Here is a 24,690-nt window from a genome sequence, read left to right on the forward strand (position 1 = left end):
AATTTTTGCACGCTCTAATGGAAACGCCCTGAATGTAATATACCATCTGGAAGACGGCTATAATTTTACTTTAGTAACTAATCTCTATTCAGAGAATGTTACATTGACATACGCACAAGACTACAACACGCTAGGATGAAGTCTATTTTATAATTGGTAATTAATTATTAAAATCAATTTACAACAGTCTTCGAAAAACTTAGAGGAAAGAATGATAAGTTACACAATTCGGTATTAGATACCAGCCCAAACATGCAAACTGTCATTACCAAACGAATACAAAAATTAGCACGCTTTTTTTTGCCACAGAATGAATCGTCGAGTAGGAGCGAAGTGTTCTCAGACTTGTGATACTCGTGGAACAGCACAGGATAGGAAGGAAGCCGTTACAGCACTGAGGTAAAATTGTCACCTAGATTGCCACTGTACGCAATCCTCAACATTACACTCGTAGTAGCTTCGTTTCTGCTAGTGCAGGCGGCATACGGAATGCTGGGGTAGGTGGAGAATATGAAGGCCAGTTCGTGAGCCTTTAGGGTGCCGAGGACCAGCAGTAAACACGTGGCCTGCTCTGTCATCAAATAAGCCCAGAAAAGCTCAAGAATCACAGCACTCCCATTAGCCTCCAAAAAGGGGGTACCTAAGAGCCACAATTGCCAGACAGCCGTCATCAAATAGTGGTGTTGAATACACATGAAGCAGATTTTCATTGTTTTGTGCCTGCCAACAGAGGCTGAATCTTCGAATGATGTCGCTCTGACGTACGCCAGCAACTTCACCGACTGGCAGTTCAGCGGCCTAGTGCGCAAGCTTAGAGCTTGATGGTCTTTCGAGATATGTTGACAGACATTCGCATTATGCAATTCGCATTGTCTCGTTCGCGGCTGTAGAAACGGCGAAATCTACACTGAGAATGCAGGTTTACTATCACCTCCGTTACACAGGAGGCTGTATGCAGCGATTTCCTGAGGTCAACAAATTTATCGAGAAAGACGTTTACGATTTTTTTTTAAAAAAAAAAAAAAAAAAGCAGACTGTGCAATTCATGAGGGAGTAGCAAAACAAGATTTGAGCAGTTTACATTTAGTCCGTCACAAACGATTTCGTTTCCAATTGGATCTCTTCTTATGCAGCCGTTCTTTCTTATCAATTTTCCGACCTCTGTTGCTTCCAGTTTACTTTTGTTTCTTGTAACTGACCCAGATCTCGTTTTCACACTACAGTAAAAGCAACTCCACAGTTTAATAAATTTTGTCATTGCATTCTTTCGGGTTTAATAATTAAGTGTTCTTGATAATATTCCACATATTGCTGGAAATTCATGCAGCTCTTCAGCTATATCACTTTTATTACTCGTATGACACATATTTAAAATGTGATAGCTGTTCAGTTACATCGTTGTTAACTGTACCCATCGACTACAACTTAAGAGATCATAACTTTGTATTCTTTATTAATTTTTCTGAAGTGCTCTATTAAAAATCCTAACGAGTATCGTTGCTAAGATGCCATAAAAGATTAATTCATTGCGGACAGTGGCCAAGGGTAAGGCAGCTGTTCCGTAGAAAGCTTAGATCTAGAGCTAAAGTACTTGCTAAACAGTCCTACTCGTTGGCCAGATGCAACATTACAGGACGACAGATAAGTATGGCTAACTCAGTAATTATCTTCTCCTATCTGACCTCACCATCAACATAATGGACAACTCGAATTCAGTGTATCTATTTGGATCAAATTTTATTTGGCAAATGCTACACTATGAATCCAGGGTGTAGTAATGTCTGATGCCACAGACACACTTCTAAGGACGTTATCTTTCATCAGACAACTGTCCACTTGACGTCTGTCTGAAGTTGAGGATACACGGCACGCTTTTACAGCCACATGAATGTTCTCTTTCTTTGTTTCTTTAAATCACTTCAACAAAGCTTGCGCATTGTTGCTGCCACCGTATTTTCGAAACCCGGAAAAAATGATGTCTTTGAACACGCATATATCGAGTGACCAATACTGTCCAGACATTTCAGGTAATTTTCAGATGACCGTTCTAAAATGTAGGACATGTGTGAACAAAGGAAAATTCGGGTCTGACTTTCCATCGACTATGAGGTCCTTAAAGCCAGAGCAAAAGCGGGATTGGCGAGTAGTTTTCAAAGGGACCATATCGGTACTGAACTCAATCGGTTCAGGGAAACCACAGAAACCTTAATGTGAATATTGGAAAAGGGATTTAAACTCAAATCTTCCCAAAATGGAATCCAGTATTTTTAACACACACTGCTCTACCTCGCTCAGTGACGTGCATGCGGCCGCCGTTTTCTGTAACGACGATCAGTTAGTTTGCTGGTACTTACTTCTTGTGGAAGTTTTCGAACTCGTCCTGCTGCTCGTTGATGGATGCGTCCAGGTCCAGGTATGCCCCGTAGTCGCCATCTTTGTACAGCTGCAGCGCCGCATCATCGAGCTGGAACAGAAAAGGCGAGCGTTATTGCCAACTGTCTAAGGAAATGCTGAGTACAGTGCATTTCACACACCACTCGAACATCAACGCATTCGACAGAGGACTGCATGTGTAAGAGGTCCAATTCCCCGACGCGGTAAAGTACAAAGTGTGATCTACCAGGTACGTCACGCCTGGGTGAGAGAGGCACTGTGGAATGCAGCCCTATATAAGAAGAAAAGCTGCAAGACGTACAGAAAAATGACACATACAAGTGGATAGAACATCACTCCAAATTTAAATTCGTAACACACATCGTGGCGTTGTTGAGGAACGCACACTAGGTGGGAGGCGTGTCAGAGCATGACGTATAAGAGAGGGATGGGTTCGTTTTATGTCCTCGAATCCCTAAACGTTAGTCAATTGTAGCGGTTCAGTGACGGTTTAGCACCAAATATCCGGTTAAGGTTCCAACAGACGAAACAATCCCTGGGAGATACAACACATTTAGTGAAACTGGCTGCTTATGTGGTGCAAAGAAAAAAAGCTCGACGGGATCGTAAGTGTGGCGCAATCATTTGCCACGACCTTGAAAAACTCTACAGCACGTGCGGGCAGAAAACTGCAGATACCGCAGTATACTGTGCGGCGCATTTTACGCAAATGTCTGAGTGTAAAACCGTCCCCGCTACAATTGTTACTTGCTCTGACTACTCGGGACAGCCGGCCGCGGTGGTCTCGCGGTTCTAGGCGCGCCGTCCGGAACCGTGCGACTGCTACGGTCGCAGGTTCGAATCCTGCCTCGGGCATGGATGTGTGTGATGTAGTTAGGTTTAAGTAGTTCTAAGTTCTAGGGGACTGATGACCACAGCAGTTGAGTCCCATAGCGCTCAGAGCCATTTTTACTCGGGACAATGAACTTTGTTCTGATTTTTGAGATGACTTAAAGCGGTTTCTGGGGAAAGATGGTTTCTCATGTAAGTTGGTTTTCAGCGGCCACGTTTCACACGTGCAGAAAGATGAATCGTCACAACTTGTGGGTTTGGTGCACAGAACATCGACACCAGACAGTGGAACACATTCGCGATTCACCTAAAGTTAACATATTTTCTGCCTTGTCCTCTTCGGAAGTTTATGTACTACTTTTCTTTGCAAAGAAAACTTTGACAGGTTGCATGCAACTCATTATGCTGCAGTAATGGCTTAGGCTACATTTTTAACAAGACAGTGGGAACTTCATTCACAATAAGGCGCTGCTCGGTGGAGCAGAAGTGCCTCAGTACGGTATTGGACATGCTTAACATCACGAAACCCCTCTTCTTCGGTGGCCCTCATTGTAACGTGATTTAGCTCTATGTGATTTCTTTTCATGGGATTATGTTACACATAGTATGCCCCTGCCCAAACTGCCACTTAATTTGGAAAAGTTGCAAGGCCATATCGATCATAATGTGTTGGACCGCGTACGGCAAGAGTTTGACTTTCGTACTGACGTTTCCTGCATCACAAACGATGTGCAACAGGTGAATTAAAAACTTGGGGATATTCTCTTTCAACTGACGTGCAGCTGTTTTCGAGACATATTGTAGTTTCTGCCCAGTCGTCTTCTGAAATCTCGGAGGCACTTACGAACAACCCTGTACTTCTTAAGTGTATAAAGTGGTTACCTTCATTTATGTTTTTACTTAGTCAATAAAAAAAGCTGGAACTGAGTGAATGACGTTGGTTGTACCAAGTACTTATTTGGATTACGTTCACAGTATCACACTGAGACAATACATTGAATGAAAACGTGAAAAGAACTCTTCTATACACTCGGTAGCGGCACTGTTTTATACACACAGGGTGTCAAAGCGGCTTCACAGCTTTGGAATGATATGTAAATTTATTGACATAACTTACAGAATCGGTAGATGTGTCATTTTGTGGCAAAACAGCTACGAGTTTTAAATAATAGTGTCAAGTTCCATTTTGGTTCAGAGTAACTTGTTCAAAGGCAGCGTAGATTCGATTTTCCAGGTCGGCAAAATTGTTTGGTAGGGGAGGAACATACACTCGGTCTTTAATGAAATCTCAAAGAAAGAAATCCAGTGGTGTCAAGTCTGGGGAGCGAGATTGCCATGCGACTGGCCATTCACGGCCAATCCGCCGACCTGGGAAGCGATTATCGAGGAAACCTCCTGGTAGTGAAATGGGGTACTGATGCACTACGTGAATCAAAATTGAAGTTGTTTGCTACAAAACGACACCTCTATCGGTCCTGTAAGTTATATCAATAAATATGTATATTATTCCGAAGTTGGGAAGTCCTTTGGAAAGACCGCGATTGTCTTCAACATAACGCACTAATAAAAACACGAAGGAGTTATGTAAATTGGTCTCAAATTGCTATTCGTACAGGTATCGACGGCAAATTCAAAATTCTAAACTTTGACGGCCGATGGGTGAATGTGTGACGCTGCACCGCGATTTCATCGCACAGCTGGCAAGGACAGTAAACAGAGGACTATCGTTACAAGGGCGTGAAGTCTTAGTGAATTTCATTCGGTGTACGCAGCAACTATGCCTCGCACATAGGCGCGTGAACAATATAGCAAAAGGTCAGCATTCCAGAGAGGGCGTGGAGTTGGGCTCAAAGAAGCCGGATAGAGTAATAGGCAAGTCGCCACTATTCGAAAATGTTGCCAGGAATAGGTGAACCATGGCCGATCACAGCATAAAGATGGAAGCGGTCGACCTAGAGAAACGACAGAACGTGTGGATCGAACAGCCATCAGAGGAGCAGTCGAGCCCCAGATTCATCATTTATCGTCGATCCGACTTGATACTGGTGCTTCAGTGACCGCAAGGACCAATAACAGGTAGAACACAGGAAGGGGCCTGAGCTCCCAGCGCCTCTCGCGGCGACTGCCACTGACCTCTGTACACCAACAAGCCCTTTTTGCAATGGTATCTCGGCCTCGAATCTCAGCGACTGGAGTAGAATTGTCTTCAGTGATGGATCCCGCTTCGAACTGAGTCCCGCTGAGCACCGAAGAGGCGTCTGGAGACGACCCGAACGGCGGTGGGATACCGACCTGACTGTCGTCGCCAGACATACGGAACGACAACCAGGAGTAATGGTCTGGGTGGCATTTCATTTCATATCAGGGCACTTTTGGTTGTCATCGGGGGCTCTCTTACAGCACACCGAGCGGGTTAGCGCAATGGTTAGTGCAATGGAGTCGCATTCGGAAGGACGACGGTTCATCGGCCATCCCAATTTAGGTTTCCCGTGATTTCCCTAAATGGCTTAAGACAAATAATGGGATGGTTTCTTCGATAGGGCACGACCGATTTCCTTATCCATCCTTCCCTAATCCGAGCTAGTGCTCCATCTCTAACGACCTCGTTGTTGTAGGGGCGTTAAACACTGATCTCATCCTTCTCTTACAGCACAGCAGTGCGTCGACGATATTCTACGCCCCGTTTTCTTGCCCTTCAAGGCAAGCCACTCTGGACTTATATTTCAGCAAGATAACGCCCGGCTGCACACGGCGACAGTTTCTACTGCTTGTCTTCGTCCTTGCCAATTCCTAAGTTGGCCTGCAAGGTCGCCAGCGCCAACTAGACAGTATCTGGCACGACGTCTCTCAGGAGGATATCCAATAGTTTTGTCAGTGCCATAATTAGTTGTTTATCGCCTTCTCATAAATATCGCCTTCTCATAAACTATCTACACTCCTGGAAATGGAAACAAGAACACATTGACACCGGTGTGTCAGACCCATCATACTTGCCCCGAACACTGAGAGAGGGCTGTACAAGAAATGATCACACGCACGGCACAGCGGACACACCAGGAACCGCGGTGTTGGCCGTCGAATGGCGCTAGCTGCGCAGCATTTGTGCACCGCCGCCGTCAGTGTCAGCCAGTTTGCCGTGACATACGGAGCTCCATCGCAGTCTTTAACACTGGTAGCATGCCACGACAGCGTGGACGTGAACCGTATGTGCAGTTGACGGACCTTGAGCGAGGGCGTATAGTGGGCATGCGGGAGGCCGGGTGGACGTACCGCCGAATTGCTCAACACGTGGGGCGTGAGGTCTCCACAGTACATCAATGTTGTCGCCAGTGGTCGGCGGAAGGTGCACGTGCCCGTCGACCTGGGACCGGACCGCAGCGACGCACGGATGCACGCCAAGACCGTAGGATCCTACGCAGTGCCGTAGGGGACCGCACCGCCACTTCCCAGCAAATTAGGGACACTGTTGCTCCTGGGGTATCGGCGAGGACCATTCGCAACCGTCTCCAGGAAGCTGGGCTACGGTCCCGCACACCGTTAGGCCGTCTTCCGCTCACGCCCTAACATCGTGCAGCCCGCCTCCAGTGGTGTCGCGACAGGCGTGAATGGAGGGACGAATGGAGACGTGTCGTCTTCAGCGATGAGAGTCGCTTCTGCCTTGGTGCCAATGATGGTCGTATGCGCGTTTGTCGCCGTGCAGGTGAGCGCCACAATCAGGACTGCATACGACCGAGGCACACAGGGCCAACACCCGGCATCATGGTGTGGGGAGCGATCTCCTACACTGGCCGTACACCTCTGGCGATCGTCGAGGAGACACTGAATAGTGCACGGTACATCCAAACCGTCATCGAACCCATCGTTCTACCATTCCTAGACCGGCAAGGGAACTTGCTGTTCCAACAGGACGATGCACGTCCGCATGTATCCCGTGCCACCCAACGTGCTCTAGAAGGTGTAAGTCAACTACCCTGGCCAGCAAGATCTCCGGATCTGTCCCCCATTGAGCATGTTTGGGACTGGATGAAGCGTCGTCTCACGCGGTCTGCACGTACAGCACGAACGCTGGTCCAACTGAGGCGCCAGGTGGAAATGGCATGGCAAGCCGTTCCACAGGACTACATCCAGCATCTCTACGATCGTCTCCATGGAAGAATAGCAGCGTGCATGGGTGCGAAAGGTGGATATACACTGTACTAGTGCCGACATTGTGCATGCTCTGTTGCCTGTGTCTATGTGCCTGTGGTTCTGTCAGTGTGGTCATGTGATGTATCTGACCCCAGGAATGTGTCAATAAAGTTTCCCCTTCCTGGGACAATGAATTCACGGTGTTCTTATTTCAATTTCCAGGAGCGTATATCGCCCTCTCACGTGCCCCGTCGGACCTTTGAGTACTTCGGCAATTTTCTGGCAAATATATTTATTTTTCTTCGGAATTTGTGCGACTTGTTAAGGCCTATTTCAACGGGGTACGAAAGATTAATGGAACTTACTGTTATACTTTATTTTCAAAATGTCCCTAAGCTTACACACTACTTAACCTAAATTATCCTAAGGGCAAATACACTCACCCATGCCCGAGGGAGGACCCGAACCTCCACCGGGACCAGCCACACAGTCCGTCCATAGCTGCAGCTAATCCCGCGCGGCCTTTATTTTCATAAGTCCGTCTTGATCACGCAGATTTCTTACATTTTATTACCTCTCAGATCTGTTACAAAGATAAATATTGAGTAAGCGACAGGTTCAACAAGTTAACTCTAAATCTAACGAGTCTTAGTGATACATAAAAATATAGAATTATAAAATGTTTATAGCCACGTACAGCATACATACATACGATTAAAATATTCTCTTGTAAATCGTCGTAAAGTTGAACATGTGAGTACTTGGTACGCACCGGTAATACTCAGATTGCGTCTGGTATTTATACAGGAGACTAATGCCAACAGAGGGCACTTTTAGCTAGAGCGCATATTAAACCAGTGTCGCAAATGTGATGATTAAATTGCGGCATGCACAGTCATTAGTTACTTTTTTTAAGTACTTCCCATAGCAAAACGAGCGTCTAACAATAAAATTTAACTGACGTAGAAGTGGATTCATACTTAAAATACCATAAAAAGTACAAGTAGTAATACACTAATATAACACAGCCACTAGCCTGACTAGGTAAAACATAAAACTTGTATAAGCTAGTATAAAAAGTGTAACAATAAAATAAGAAAAATTATACTAGCTTGTTTGTTTTACCTAGTCAGGTTGGTTCAAATGGCTCTGAGCACTATGGGACTCAACTGCTGAGGTCATCAGTCCCCTAGAACTTTGAACTACTTAAACCTAACTAACCTAAGGACATCACACACATCCATGCCCGAGGCAGGATTCGAACCTGCGACCGTAGCAGTCGCGCGGTTCCGGACTGCGCGCCTAGAACCGCGAGACCACCGCGGCCGGCTTAGTATTTGTACTTTTTATGGTATTTTAAGTATAAATCCAATTTCACATCAGTTTCGTTTTGCTATTGGAACTAATTTTTTTTAAAGTAACTAATGACTGTGCATGCCGCAATTTAATCATCACATTGGCGACATTGGCTTAATATGCACTCTGGCTAAAAGTGCCCTCTGTTGGCATTAGTCTCTTGTATAAATACCAGACACAATCTGAGTATTACCAGCAAGTACCACGTACTCACATGTTTAACTTTACGATGATTTAGATCAGAATATTTTAATCGTACGTATGACTGCTATACATGGCTATAAACATTTTATAATTTTATATTTTATGTTTCAATAAAACTTGTTAGATTTAGCGTTAACGTATTGAACCTGCCGCTTACACAATATTTATCTTTGTAACAGATCTGAGGATGGAAGTATGCCGAAACCGGTAATAAAGTGTAAGAAATATGCGTAATCAGGACAGACTTGTGGAAATAAAGTGCCAAAAATAATTGCGGACTCATTTACACACTTTATATCTTCAATTAATAACTTATTGTTATAAGTGACAGTTCCTAAACTGTGTTTTCTTAAAGAGCAAAGGACAAGATCTCATAAGCTACAATAGATAAGTTACTACAGCTTGCACCAAGCACTACTTAGCCGTTTCCATTCTATGGTGTAAAGCTCGTACAAGCCTCAGGGCGTGTTTGTTTGTAGGGCGGTGATCCTATTTCTATCTGTTTACACTAGGGCAGACGGCGATCGGCACTCGCCGTTGAGCTACGCAGTTGGTCATGAGCTATAGCAACAGCGCGCCTACCTAGCCTCTGGGTTTACCAACAACCTGGAGATTCTCACCGCGGGAACGGGGTCAGTACATAAACACCGCGGGGAAGCGGGCCAGGGGGCAACGAGCCCTAAGAGAATCAGAAGCGTTCAGGGAATGTAAACACCTCGCCATCAAGAAAAATAACATTCCTACGCCGTGTGCAGCGAACATAATCCAAATATCGAGTGGTGTATGTCTGTGTACGAAAATGTTTCAATCTTCGAATAAACGAAATTCCTTCGCAATCTTCTCTGTCTTTTCTTCACTTTTATTCTCCCAGGTAAACAGAGAACTTCGTACGAGCTTTTTCTTTACTTGATCTGTCTATACAAACTGTGTTTGTATGGGTAGCTCATAGTGAGACAAATTTTCTATATCTTCGCAGTAGTTTTTAATTATATAGCAACAGATTTAAACTGAACTGGGGTGGAGAAGATCAAACCGGCTTTTGGATTTTTCAAAGATCTGACTAACCTTTAATCTACTAACATGTTCCCATCTTTCAGCTAACACTAAAGTCGGTGAAGTCAAACTAAAGTACGGTTTCTATATAGTAAAGCTTAGTAGTGACTTACGGTTCACAATAAAATTGTACATTGCGAAACACCGAATAAAAAAATATACAAAACACACTCTTATGTCGCTGCAAAATACTCTGTAAACTGAGTAAGCTTAAACGTTGATGAGCCTACCACGCCAGACAAGAATGAATTAGGTAAGAACAATTTCGATGGTGTTCAAACAAATAACATAAAAATCATCGCTAAACATTTACTACCGAACTGTGTATCCCCTGGCGACAAAACGAGTCACTTTGCTCCGTTAGGACGTTAAGTTTACAATAAGTGCACTAATCAACCGGCTGTCAATGATACCATTGAGAAACGAGCCGAAAATTGCCCTTGTGTTCAAAAGGTTCAAATGGCTCATGGGCCTTAACATCGGAGGTCATCAGTCCACTAGAACTTAGAACTACTTAAACCTAACTAACCTAAGGACATCACACACATCCGTGCCCGAGGCAGGATTCGAAACTGCGACCGTAGCGGTCGCGCGGTTCCAGACTGAAGCCCCTAGAACCGCTCGGCCACCGCGACCGGCAACCCTTCTGTAAGGACTGTTAAACTTCAGTAGTCATAACTAAACAATACCCGCGGCAAAAATTCGTCATTGAGGATACATACCGTTGCTGGCGTCTCTTACAGACTGCGATGACAAAAGTCATTGGATACCTCCTAATATCGTGTCGGACAGCCTTTTGCCCGGCGCAGTGCAGCAACTAGACGGGCCATGTATTCACCAAGTCGTTGCAAGTCTCCTGCAGAAATACTGATCCATGCTGTCCGTATAACCGTCCATAATTGCGAAAGTGTTGGCAGTGCTGGATTTTGTGCACGAACTGACCTCTAGATTATGTATCAAATGTTCGACGGGATTCGTGTCGGGCCATATGGATGGCAAAATCATGCAATCGAAAAGTCCCAAATGTTTCTCCAACCAGTCGCGAACAATTGTGGGTCGATGACATGGCGCACCGTCATCCATAAAAATGAAGTCCATCAACGGCTGCAACTGGTCTCCAAGTTGCTGAACATAAGCATTCTCAGTCAATAATCGGTTCAATCGAACCAGTGGACCCCCCCCCCCCCCCCCCAAAAAAAAGGGTACAAATGGCTCCGAGCACTATGGGACTTAACTACTTAAACCTAATTAACCTAAGGACATCACACACATCCGTGCCCGAGGCAGGATTCGAAACTGCGACCGTAGCGGTCGCGCGGTTCCAGACTGTAGCGCCTAGAACCTCTCAGCCACTCCGGCCGGCACCAGAGGACCCAGTTGATTCAATGTAAAAACAGCCCACACAGCCACCACCAGCTTACACACTGCTTTGTTTACAACTAGGGTGCACCTTACCGTCGGCTCCTGCCAACCGAAATCGGAACTCATCTGATCAGGCCACGGTTTTCCAGTCGTCTAGGGTCCATCCCATATGGATACGAGCCAAGAGAGGCGCTGCAGGCGATGTCCTGCTGTTAGCAAAGGCACTCGCCCCGGCCGTCTGCTGCCATATCCCATTAATGCCAAATTTCGCCGCACTGTCGTAACGGATACGTTCGTCGTACGACCCACGTTGGTTTCTGCGGTTTTTTCAAGCAGTGTTACTTGTCTGTTATCACTGACAACTCTACGCGAACGCAGCTGCTCACTGTCGTTAAGTGAAGGCCGTTAGCCACTGCGTTGTCTGTGGTGTGAGTTAATGCCTGAAATGTGGTATTCTCGGGATACTTTTTTCACTCCATCCCTTCGCTTAACAGTCCGCGTGTACATTTCTGAGCAAGTGGTGTCTATATACAAGTGATTATACGGGAAACAACGCTATCACACAAAAGATATCAGCATACAGTGGAGTCAAAGCTGACAAAATAAATCTACAATTCCTCTACTTGCATTACCCAGTAGTTCTGATTATCTGTTAATATTAATAACTTCTCAAAACTGGACAGACTTGTCGGCAAGGAATTATCTTATATCTTTACTTTTAAGAAATATTCTTACTTTCCGCTGGTCGATAGTTTTTCTTAGTATCTCAAACCGACCATTTTTGGGTAGTGTCACCCCTTCAGATTTGTTAAATAATATCAAAATAAATAACTACTGGTTTATATCCCTATGTTTTCAATATTACAAAGCAAAAAAATTTCCATCTCATTTCAATACAAATATTGCACTACACACCGTTTATAGTATAGATTCTATTACACCGTAATCAGTCTTACTAATGTAACACTGTCAGTTTGTCATATACTAAAACCCAACTAGAACACTGTCGCTTTGTACTGACCCTTTATGGCCAGAATTTTCGTGCTTTGGCTTTGACAACCACAAAAAATATATTTCTGGACCTTTATTTCATGTTTAATAAAAAAGGAATTGGAGAGTCCCGTCAGGTAGTAACGATAGTGTCATCGACAAATATTACTTCGTATGAAGTGATGTTGATAATTTTGTCTCTCAATGACACACATAAATTCCTTACAATGGGAACAGTTTGAACAAGGTCTTTATTCTATATTACAATGGCACAATTTTCACATCTCTTACACTAGCAACAAAATATGGGCATGAGCTCCAAGATTTTGGGTTCAAATTTCACTTGAAAGTGAAAATCTTTCTTTCTCTTTTTGTTCTGAAAAGAATTGAGAGATACTTATTATCACTGCAGTCTTCAAATTGAATTTCTTCAGCTTCTTGAGGATAAATGGAAGTGTTCTGTTGACGACTGAAACGTGGCTTGGTGTCATTTTCCGTTACTTCGACGTGTAAATTGTTGAGTTCAAATACTGCAAGAACATGATGTTGTTCTACCAAGAATCGACGGAAGATTCAGTTAACTTTTTTCTTTCCTCAAGAATCACTACTTCCTCATTTGATGTATCAACAACAAATGGAAAATTCTCCTTGTCTCCCCTTTCAAATGGTTCTAAGCACTAAGGGGCTTAACATCTGAGGTCATCAGCCCCCTAGACTTAGAACTACTTAAACCTAACTAACCTAATGACGTCACACACATCCATGCCCGAGGCAGGATTCGTACCTCCAACCTTAACAGCAGCGCGGCTCCGGGCTGAAGCGCCAAGAACCGCTCGGCCACAACGGCCGGCTACTCTCTCCTTATCTTTCAACAAACGGGAAAGTAATATGAAGACCGAATTATCACAGAAGACACTTAAAATCAATTGCGGAATGACCGACTTCCAACTATACGCAACCCCCCCCCCAAAAAAAAAAAAAAGAGGTCCAGAGTCAGAAACTCCGGGAGAACTGTAGAATGAAGTGATTTTGTACATAGTAATTGTTATGAACTTATTAAAGACATGTTTTAGCCTTTAAAGGCGCACACTTCTAGGAAGGGACGAGACGCTTTACCATGCGTCTGCTGAGGCGCTCTAGCAAGGCGAGTTTACATGACGGGGAAACCACAGCTTGGTGCTAATTTCGGCCAAGTATTTACCAGGTCCCTCTACGACGGTTTAAAGGATATGAAGAGAGATCACGTTCTTAAAAGGTTCTTAATTGTTTCCCTTTAAAAAGATTTTTCAAAATAGGAAATCCTTTGTAATGTTTTGTATTTAATATTATGGAATACTTTACTTGTAAATTAATTCAAGAGTATATTTTTGAACCCGCTAGTATGTGTAGAGGACACTCATCAACACTACAGACTTTTTACGTCAATCAAACGCCTTTTAAATTTTTATATAAGAGCAGCAACAAACAACTTAACTTTTAGTACGCATATATAAGAGAGAAACTGGTAAGTGTTCCTTTAACATAACTTAGTCTGTAACGATTAGAACTGGTATACTATACAAAGTTTGCATTGTTATTAGATTTTTTATTTATGTAAAATTGCAAACATTGGATTTATTTTTATATAGTTTAACAGATCTGAAGATGGGAGACACTTACCGAAATAATTATGTCTGAAATTTGAAAAGTAAATAAATAATGATCGCCCTACTGAAAATAAGTATCTCCTATTACTAGTTTTATTAATGTATACATCACGCTCGTAGCTGATTTGCAATGCAATATTATAGTGATTATTGTATCTGGTGTAGAATAGAACTGTCCAGCGGGGACCAGTAACGAAAATAAAGGCGCTTTATAAAGGGTGGGAGAAAAATTAAGATTGTGTGCATCAGCTGTAGCCTCAAATGCAAGTATTTTTTTCGAATATTTCTCTTCTCTTTATTAGCTGTTTGAGACAATGAAGATAGTGCATGGTTATCTTGTACATCCATGACAAATAGGGTATAGCGAATAAATGGCTGCCACTGACTGGTCACGAATGGATAACTTATGATTGTACTCGGGTTATTTCCTTGTTAGCCTAACCTAAGGCTGATAAATTGCTATGGTCAGATGACGGAAAAATACAGAGAGATTATTTAGTGCTGAGAGGCAAATCTTGGCGAGATTTCCAGCTTCCAGGAACGCTCCCAGTTGTACGATCTGTCTTACCCACCCGCGTACGACCTTAGCTGTCACGGGTACCTTAAAATAGGCTTGCTGCGGCCTACGCTCATACCGACGTCCGTATTACGCGATTCGTAAAGACACATTGGCCGAGGTTAGGGACTACCAATTACCTATCTTTCTTTTTCCTTTACATTTATTGTAAGCTCCATGTATTTAGAGTTGGGCGCGCTCTAGTGTAATTCTTAGATTTTATGATCAATTCCCACGGTAATATTTAGATTTCTGTAGCTGGAACTTTTCTGTCAGTTCTATGTGCTATTTTCCAACGAAATTATAGTTTGTTCTTACACTGTTCGATTCATTAAATCGTGAAAATGCTTACATCTTGCATCTGATGCTACTGCAGTCTGGTCAAGTACATCTACATCTACATCTACATCCATACTCCGCAAGCCACCTGACGGTGTGTGGCGAAGGGTACCCTGAGTTCCTCTATCGGTTCTCCCTTCTATTCCAGTCTCGTATTGTTCGTGGAAATAAGGATTGTAGGTATGCTTCTGTGTGGGCTCTAATCTCTCTGATTTTATTCTCACGGTCTCTTCACGAGATATACGTAGGAGGGAGCAATATACTGCTTGACTCCTCGGTGAAGGTATGTTCTCGAAACTTCAACAAAAGCCCGTACCGAGCTACTGAGCGTCTCTCCTGCAGAGTCTTCCGCTGGAGTTTATCATCTCCGTAACGCTTTCGCGATTACTAAATGATCCTGTAACGAAGCGCACTGCTCTCCGTTGGATCTTCTCTATCTCTTCTATCAACCCTATCTGGTACGGATCCCACACTGCTAAGCAGTATTCAGGCAGTGGGCGAACAAGCGTACTGTAACCTACTTCCTTTGTTTTCGGATTGCATTTCCTTAGGATTCTTCCAATGAACCTCAGTCTGGCATCTGCTTTACCGACGATCAACTTTATATCATCACTCCATTTTAAATCACTCCTAATGCGTACTCCCAGATAATTTATGGAATTAACTGCTTCCAGTTGCTGACCTGCTATTTTGTAGCTAAATGATAAGGGATCTATCTTTCTTTGTATTCGCAGAACGTTACACTTGTCTACATTGAGATTCAATTGCCATTCCCTGCACCATGCGTCAATTCGTTGCAGATCCTCCTGCATTTCAGTATAATTTTCCATTGTTACAACCTCTCGATACACCACAGCATCATCTGCAAAAAGCCTCAGTGAACTTTCGATGTCATCCACAAGGTCATTTATGTATATTGTGAAAGTGCACGTCATGAATGGCTAGTAGAGGCCGAAGGGCAGCTTCAGCAGCCTAATGGGGAATTTTTCCTGTCCTCCACGCCGGTGACCATCTTTCCTTCGCGAAGTATGAGAACTGTGTGCATAAGTTTATCCGTGGACCGCAGATGACAGCAAGGTCATGTGTGTAGTGTAATGTCGTGTTCGTGGTGATGAGAGAAGGGAGAGGGTAAAATCCGGTGCCAGCGCATAGCCTACTCCTCTCTAAGAGAACCGAGGGTGCCTCCGAGCTTAACGTCCATCTACGACAGACGGATCACTACCAACAGTGTTGCTCGCCCTCACTCCGTGAAACACTGTGGAGAGGTTTGGAATTTAATCCAGGACACTGGTGCAAAGAGTGACTTTACGCCATCACCGCTCCTGTGCCCTCTGCAGTAAAGACAGAGGGAAAACTGCTAACAGTACGCGGCGTACCCGACGGTGCTTAACTTCTACGGTCTGAAGGGAACACGTGTATCCATCTCGACACCCCTATTGAAATTTAGGCAGTACGACACAGCCATTCAGAACGCTATCCGTGGTGAAGGGGAAGAGAAGCAATAGAAGGTAAAGTAAAATCTCTTCTATAAGCTGCAAAAATACAGCGTAACCTAGTACAGTGGAATGACAACAGCACATTTTGGGAGCACATGAGGTGTTGTTGGAGGCTGTGTTTCGATCATAAACGATCATCATCAGGTACAGAAACTATCAGAACAATATTCTCGTCCGATACGACCCTCTTGTGTAAAATTAGTTAATGTAAGGTCAAACTTTTTTCAAGAAATATTACTCTCGTAAACAACATTTGCTATCAGACAAGTTGAGATTATGCCACTGCTGTCATTAATTTCTGTTGCTGGTGACACACAAAACTTATAACTGACAAGTTACGTTTTTCGTCAATGGATTTACATACTCGTACATACACGAAAGCGACGAATTTTCCGATATACATATTTATGTTCATGGGCCTGGAATACTTAGTAGTCTCTGATGGCCTCGATATCGACGGGACTTTTATACCTAATCTCTCTGTCCTTCTCGTCGAAAAGAAATTGGCTGAGTCTGCAGCTAGAGAACGCAGTGCTAACTTAATATTCTGACGGGGAATCACTCCTCCCCACTTTCAGGATGGAACGTTTCCCCATTTGTGCATTATGTTAGCACCGTCGGGGAGGGGGGCACTGCGATAATAAACTCCTTTCGTGTGCTCCACATTGGCTATACTTGATCACGCACAATGTTTATATGTGGAGTGATGGGAAAGTCAATGAACGAAATAGATTCTTCATATAACACGCGATTATATTTGTATTTTTTAAATTCCAGTTTCTGTTTGGACTGTAATTTTAATAAAAAAAGTTAACGACGAGATCACTAGAGTCGGAGCAAGAGCTTGGGTATGGGTTGGATTGGGAAGAAAATCGGTAACGTGTGTTTGGAAGGAACTAAACTGGAACTCACCTAAAGGGGAACCACGAAAAATCAAATTCTGGATGGCTGGACGGAGATTCTAACCGTCATTCTCCTGAACGCCTGTCTGGTATTTTACCACGGAGCCATCTCGTCGCACTGCAATCCGGACGGAAATTTTCTAAGACATCACCCCCGTTCTCGCAGTGGCGCCGTTCTCGTGACTATTGCGGACGCCCGAGCCGATTTCCGCTGTTCCAGTGGAAGAGGACTTTGTACAGTTTGGAGATGATGGGTCGGTCTTTCCGTAATTCGTCTACATGTTGTGTGGTTGGTACTCTCTAGGTTGGCTTAAGGGCTAGTGACATACCCGTGAGGCAGGTGTTTCCCAGCACCTGATGGAGAGAAACTTGCGAAAAGTCCTGGCGGGAAGCAGCACTTTGCAAAGGAGTGCAATTAGTGAGAGGAACGAAAAGCACCTTGGAAATGTCTGCTCTCTGAATATGCTGATATGAGTGAAATGAAGTCGCTTGAAGCTCAGGTAACCGAGAGGCTGGAGCTCATGAAAACGAGAAGTTGCGTGTAGGAGATGAGTTGTGTGCCCTCCAGAGCTGAGACGTCATCTTAAGGTGTTAAATATGTCTGAAGTTGGCGGTTAGTGACCCTTTGTGACCAAAAATATTACTTTTACAAAAACAGAAAGCCTACAAGTATTCGAAAGCGAAAAGTACATTCCCACGCAAGAGTTTGGAATTTGCTTAGTCACTTTCTCGCTTTCTAGGCAGGTATAGCAGTTAGTGGGTAAGTGCTCGGTAGGAAGAAATCTCATATCGACTTGTGGTGTCGTTAGTTAGATGTTTTATAAAAGAGACTGATATGGAGAAGTCTATGTAAAGTCAATAAACAACCCTTGTTCCTGTGGAAATTGTAGGAGTATTGTGAGTGAATTTTGACCTGTTGACTTATCCTGTTTTGGCTAGGTGGAGGTTATCGCCAGAGGTAATTCGGTGATTTGAGTGTTAGTGGTGTATGGTAACCAGTAGAATGTAATATAATTTCACAATAAAGTTTCTATTATAGATGTAAAGCTAATCACGACACCCAATAACAAACTCTTTGACCTAACTCAAAATTTATAAGTAGAAAATTCCATATTTTGTATTTTACAGAGACACTTTTATAATAGAAGCACAATTTTGCTCATTGCCTGCTGATTCTACTGGTACCCTACAATCCTTCTGAAACGATATTTTAAGAAATCCATATTTCTAATGTTGAAAGTACTTTAATACGTTACCCTAGATTTTGCCACGATGAATTGAGGATCTACAGTAACTAAAAACCATAACAGGTTATACGGAAGATCAACTCATTTTGCTAATTCCAGGATTGTATAACATTAACAAAGGAAGCTGTTACGTTACATTCAAATTCTATAAAAACACTTTTTCAAAACTAAAACTTATTCAGCATACCTGGAGGAAAAATATCAAGTTTTACTCATACTATTGTAATCCAAAAGCATTAGTCGAATTAATATTGCCACAATATAAACCGAAATAATAAACACTCCAAAACTTCGGAAATATTAGGAACTCGAAAAATCCCAGACAAGTTTTGGAATGATCACTAGAACTTCTTTACGACGAAACATTTTATACATAATTTCTCAATCGTTTGAAATTGCGTAATAAATTCACTTATTTTATTCTGCTAAGATAGCGGAGGGGTTTGTGGAAATAATAGTGGACTCAAATGTGGTTATTACAACATTAATATGCATTCATACAAATTTAATGTGACACAGAAAAACTATTTTCTGTTAATACAAATATAAATTAAAATAGCGCTAGCCTTCAGGCTTGCTTCTATTACTAAGCACATCTTAATACTTCGATTTGCGACATACCTCCCTTAAACTGGTGGGGAGAGAGAGAGAGTTGTCTTTAAAAACGTTTTTGATAGACGCCAAGCGTCACTTCAGCGTGAGTTGAAATTATGGTAGGTCACGTAGACCTAAAATACTTTTAATGTTTGTGAATGTCAACCAAAAGTAGGTTAGCAGCAGTACATGAACATATCCGATGTCTACCATGAGCGTCTTTTATAAATCTTTACAAAACATACGTTGTGCTATGAAGACATGTGTAATAATGCACTACCCAGATGTGGGAGTGCTAAGAGTCTGTGTCTGAGGAATGCGGAGTGGCCTTAAAGACCTAATGGTCGACGACAAAAACAATAAACAAATCCCAAAGAACAAACCGAAAGCAATCTAAAGCGCGAGAGCCAAGAGTCGCCAACAGCGTACAAACAAAGCCACTATAGAAAACCTAGGGAAAAACCAAGAGCAAGCGAGTAATTGTGTGCGAAAATAACGTTGTCGATCACGAAGCTTCGGAAACGCCAACGTAACTCGAGGAGGAAAGAGCGTACATTTTCCTCCTAGCTTGCACCGCGAGGATCTAACCAAGGAACGTGACGTCTACGCTATCTGCGGTGTAGACATGAAGCCAAACAACTTTGGATGGGCAACGCTGGTGCGTCGATCTCGATATCAGAGACCATTGAAGGTACTAAAACAGGTTTTGATTGGTTAATACTACATCGCTCATAGTTTAAAAAAACAGAGAGCACAAGTGGAGTGCGGATACAGAGGCCCTAAATCAACTGCAGCCAACGAATTCATCACATTGCACTGATGAAACCCACGAGTTCAATTTGTGGCATGTTCTTTATCGAGACCACACATGGTAACGACGCAAGTGGTTGGATCTCGGAACCTTGCAGACTTGCTGAAATCAGTGACATAGCTACAGGGCAATAACTGCTGGTTTTGAAGCAGCGAGAAGTTCAACGTCGTGTCGCAGGTCAAAGAAGGCTGGGGATCCTTATTCAGATTATCTTGTATGTACAGCATTGATCTTGGTCCGTCAATAAACATTTCCTATTTATCTTGCGCCCCAGGACCCGTGGATTCCGGCCGTGGCCGCAAGTCAGACTTGACCACGGAAGCTCCGCCAACGAGTCGAAGGCAGGTTTCAGTTTCAAGAGTCCTAATGATCAAAATGGCTCTGAGCACTATGGGACTTAACATCTTAGATCATCAGTCCCCTAGAACTTAGAACTACTTAAACCTAACTAACCTAAGGACATCACACAACAACCAGCCATCACGAGGCAGAGAAAATCTCTGACCCCGCCGGGAATCGATCCCGGGAACCCGGGCGTGGGAAGCGAGAACGTTACCGCACGGCCACGAGATGCGGGCAGGGCGCTGCAGTTTTGGACTGTGCGGCTGGCCCCGGCGGAGGTTCGAATCCTCCCTCGGGCATGGGTGTGTGTGTGTTTATCTTTAGGATAATTTAGGTTACTTAATGAGTAAGCTTAGGGACTGATGACCTTAGCAGATAAGTCCCATAAGATTTGAGATACAATTGCACAATCTCTTTTGCATAGCATTAAAACCAATACACACGCTCACTATTTGAGACACTCTATTCAACTTAAATCGCTTAAACGACTGAAAGAGTAATAGCTCATCTTCTGATCATACATGGTGATTCAGCTGCACCTAGCACTGTGTTTTATGCAGCCCGTAAAGTCTTCAAATATAACGTGCAATATTTTCATATTCCCTCCCTCATTATGTGCAGTTTGTTAGTCCTACAGAAGAAAATGAAAAGTCCTTTTTTTGGCAAATTCAATGTAGTTGAATTTCGTACTGGAATAAGTTTCTGCTGGAGGCCACAGTTTTCGAGATATTGCAGAAAGACAATTTTTTATGTTTTTCTTGAATAATTCGAAAACTAGAGCCTCTAGCGGAAACGCAGCCCAATACAGAATATAACTATATATAATTGCCTACAAAGATGTGATATTCATTTTTCTGTAGGACTAATAGTTTTAACGTAGTGAGTAAGAGAATATGAAAATTTTGCGTGTGGCACTGAATCATTAGTCAAAGGGAAAACTAACCGCAAAAAATAAACTTATTATTTACGTTAACATACTGAAATGTGCAGGAACACAAAAACGATTTTTTGTTGATAATTATTACTTTGCAACCGTCTAAATTACAACTGAATAAAACCATTTTTCTTGCCATATACATTTCGCCTTTTTTATTTGCAAGGCATCTTCAGTGGAATATTTCGTAGATGCTGATCTACACGTGTTCTTTTTCTTGTTTTACAGCTGCTGTCCTGGTGCTGTGAAACAAAATATCTTATGGTAGAAAACAGAAGAACAGCTGTATAAAAGGAAAAAGAACGCGTGTAGATCAGCATCTACGAAATTTGTTGCACAAGGTTCCTTGCAAATAGAAAAAGCGAAACGCCTATGACAAGAATAAATTATTTTATTCTGTTGTGATTTAGACGGTTCTATGGTAATAATTATCAACATAATATTACACACAACTGAGGACAACAGCACAAGAAATAGTTAACGATGTTACGCGACAATGGATTTATTTTTAATCGCGTAAAGGAGTCGTAGCAACACTGGAGATTTCCTCGAGTAAACTGTTCAGAACTTCCTCCGTAAATAACTGACAGATAAAAATATGCGTAGATAACTACGACAGAAGAATAGAAGTAATGATTGTGTGAGACGCTGTTGTAAGACAAACCCCTTAGCTAATGACCCCAGCCGGAAAAACACCAAGGCAGCAGCGCAGCGCTCTCTGCTCCGGAAATGCCGGAGTCTGGCGGCGGGCAGCGCCTGCAGTGTTGTCTCGCAGACACACAATAGCAACCAGCTTCCTGCTTCGCTTTTCTCCACAGGTGGTTCTATCAGCGCACTGACACGACCACGTTACTCGAGAACCTTCCATCAGTCTGATAGGAGCCTAAACCCACTGAATCCCAGTAGGATGCACTTGCTGGATACACGGCTCTGTGGAAATACATACTGCAGGTACCGGAGCAACAACTATAAAGTTCGGTAGGAGACAAACAAGTGGGATTTAGGGAAGAAGTAGGGACTGCGCAGAAAACAGATAGTTAAAATGAGTTAAATGACTTTGCTGCTACCAATCACGATTGTCTTTTATTTATACACTACTGGCCATTAAAACTGCTACACCACGAAGATGACGTGCTAAAGACGCAAAATTTAGCCGACAGGAAGAAGATGCTGTTATATGCAAATGATTAGCTGTTCAGAGCATTCACACAAGGTTGGCGCCCGGTGGCGACACCATCAAAGTGTTGACATGAGGAAAGTTTCCAACCGATTTCCCATACACAAACAGCAGTTGACCGGCGTTGCCTGGTGAAACGTTGTTGTGATGCCTCGTATAAGGAGGAGAAATACGTACCTCACGTTTCCGACTTTGATATAGGTCGGATTGTAGCCTATCGCGATTGCGGTTTATCGTATCGCGACACTGCTGCTCGCGTTGGCCGAGACCCAACGACTGCTAGCAAAATATGGAATCTTTGGGTTCAGGAGGGTAATACGGAACGCCGTGCTGAATCCCAACGCCCTCGTACCACTAGCAGTCGAGATGACAGGCATCTTATCCGCATGGCTGTAAGGATCGTGCAGCCACGTCTCGATCCCTGAGTCAACAGATGTGGGCGTTTGCAAGACAACAACCATCTGCACGACAGTTCGACGACGTTTGCAGCAGCATGGACTGTCAGCTCGGAGACCATGGCTGCGGTTACCCATGACGCTGCATCACAGACAGGAGTGCCTGCGATGGTGTACTCAACGACGAACCTGGGTGCACGAATGGGAAAACGTCATTTTTTCGGATGAATCAAGGTTCTGTTTACAGCATCATGATGGTCGCATCCGTGTTTGGTGACATCGAGGCGAACGCACATTGGAGGCGTGTATTCGTCATCGCCATACTGGCGTATCACCCGGCGTGATGGTATGGGGTGCCATTGGTTACACGTCTCTGTCACCTCTTGTTCGCATTGATGGCATTTTGAACAGTGGACGTTACATTTCAGATGTGTTACGACCCGTGGCTCTACCCTTCATAGATCCCTGCGAAACCCTACATTTCAGCAGGATAACGCACGACCGCATGTTTCAGGTCCTATACGTGCCTTTCTGGATACAGAAAATGCTCGACTGTTGCCCTGGCCAGCACATTCTCCAGATCTCTCACCAATTGAAAACGTCTGGTCTATGGTGGCCGAGCAACTGGCTCGTCACAGTACGACAGTCACTACTCTTGATGAACTGTAGTATCGCGTTGAAGCTGCATGGGCAGCTGTAGCTGTACACGCCATCCAAGCTTTGTTTAACTCAATGCCCAGGTGTATCAAGGCCGTTATTACGGCCAGAGGTGGTTGTTCTGGGTACTGATTTCTCAGGCTCTATGCACCCAAATTGTGTGAAAATGTAATCACATGTCAGTTCTAGTATAATATATTTGTCCAGTGAATACCCGTTTATCATCTGCATTTCTTCTTGGTGTAGCAATTTTAATGGCCAGTAGTGTATTTTACCTGACGCGTTACGAGAAACGATTTCCATTCTGAAGAGCGTTTCCTGCAGTTTCGTCGAAATGTGTCGTGCAAAATATTAACAAAAGAAAATCGTTACTGTTCGCAGAAATGTTATTCATTACCAGTTGTTTTCAAGGACGTAGGCTTTGACAAAACATTTCTAATGGACCAAATCAAACAGATATATACGGTGAAACAATCGGAACAACACAGCCGCTTGTACAACAAGACGACAGTAGTAACTTCCCCCGGTTTCGGGGAGCTCTATGACTCCACTGATATGTAGAAACTGATGAGAATTATGAAGCACAGTTCGGTGAAACTAAGATACTGACTGGCGCTAAGACACAGGTGAGTTTCAGGGGAACACTCGACTGTCAAGGTAGAACCCAAAGATGGAGAGGACTAAGTAATTAGACACTGAAGGGCAACAAACGATAAAATGGGGATACCAGAGATACACCTAGAGGACAAGAAGGGCGATTGAATACGAAATTTCTGCAGTACATAAGACAGAAGAAGATCTTGATAACCTGAGCTAGTAAGAGCGATAAAACTGTAGATCTCACACAGCAAAGAGACAATATCAATGAGGACGAGAAAGCAGCTGAAGAAAGAGTGCAAAATTTACGTTACTGGGAGAACGTGTAACAGTATTAGTGAAGAAATACGAGAGATACTAAAAATATGCGAATAGAATTCTGTTTAAGAAGATAGGCATACATGGTTACTTTGTTAAGGTTCCGCAATCGCACTTCAGATGTAAAGTTTAAAGCCAAAGCTGTCATCGACCCGAAGGTTGCTTTGAACATCTCAGTCCTTTACTAGGCACGAGATTATTGCAGCTGGTATACCCATGCCCACCTCCAACATTTGAACTGAAGTACTCAGCCAATTACGAGAGGCTGTATGGTTTAACGTCGATTCAACCACGGTGTGACTGCACATTTTTCGCTCTAAAAAACCATTGCCAGATATGACACAGAAAGTGAATGTTAGAA

At 43.4% G+C, this 24,690-nt stretch overlaps 1 protein-coding gene across 10 annotated transcripts in view; it reads right to left on the bottom strand.

Moving 5' to 3' along the window:
- The window catches only part of LOC126267989 (uncharacterized), a 905,571-nt gene that overhangs the window by 220,641 nt on the left and 660,240 nt on the right, over positions 1 to 24,690 (bottom strand). For all 10 annotated transcript variants that reach the window (XR_007549061.1, XR_007549060.1, XM_049973342.1 and 7 more), the window contains exon 15: positions 2,355 to 2,464. Coding sequence is in view for 8 of the 10 variants with exons in the window: in XM_049973342.1 (XP_049829299.1) it covers positions 2,355 to 2,464 (110 nt within the window). In the remaining 2 variants the exon portion in view is untranslated. The remainder of the gene's footprint in view (positions 1 to 2,354; positions 2,465 to 24,690) is intronic.

The sequence above is a fragment of the Schistocerca gregaria genome, chromosome 4, assembly GCF_023897955.1.
Source record: "Schistocerca gregaria isolate iqSchGreg1 chromosome 4, iqSchGreg1.2, whole genome shotgun sequence".
Lineage (NCBI taxonomy): Eukaryota > Metazoa > Arthropoda > Insecta > Orthoptera > Acrididae > Schistocerca > Schistocerca gregaria.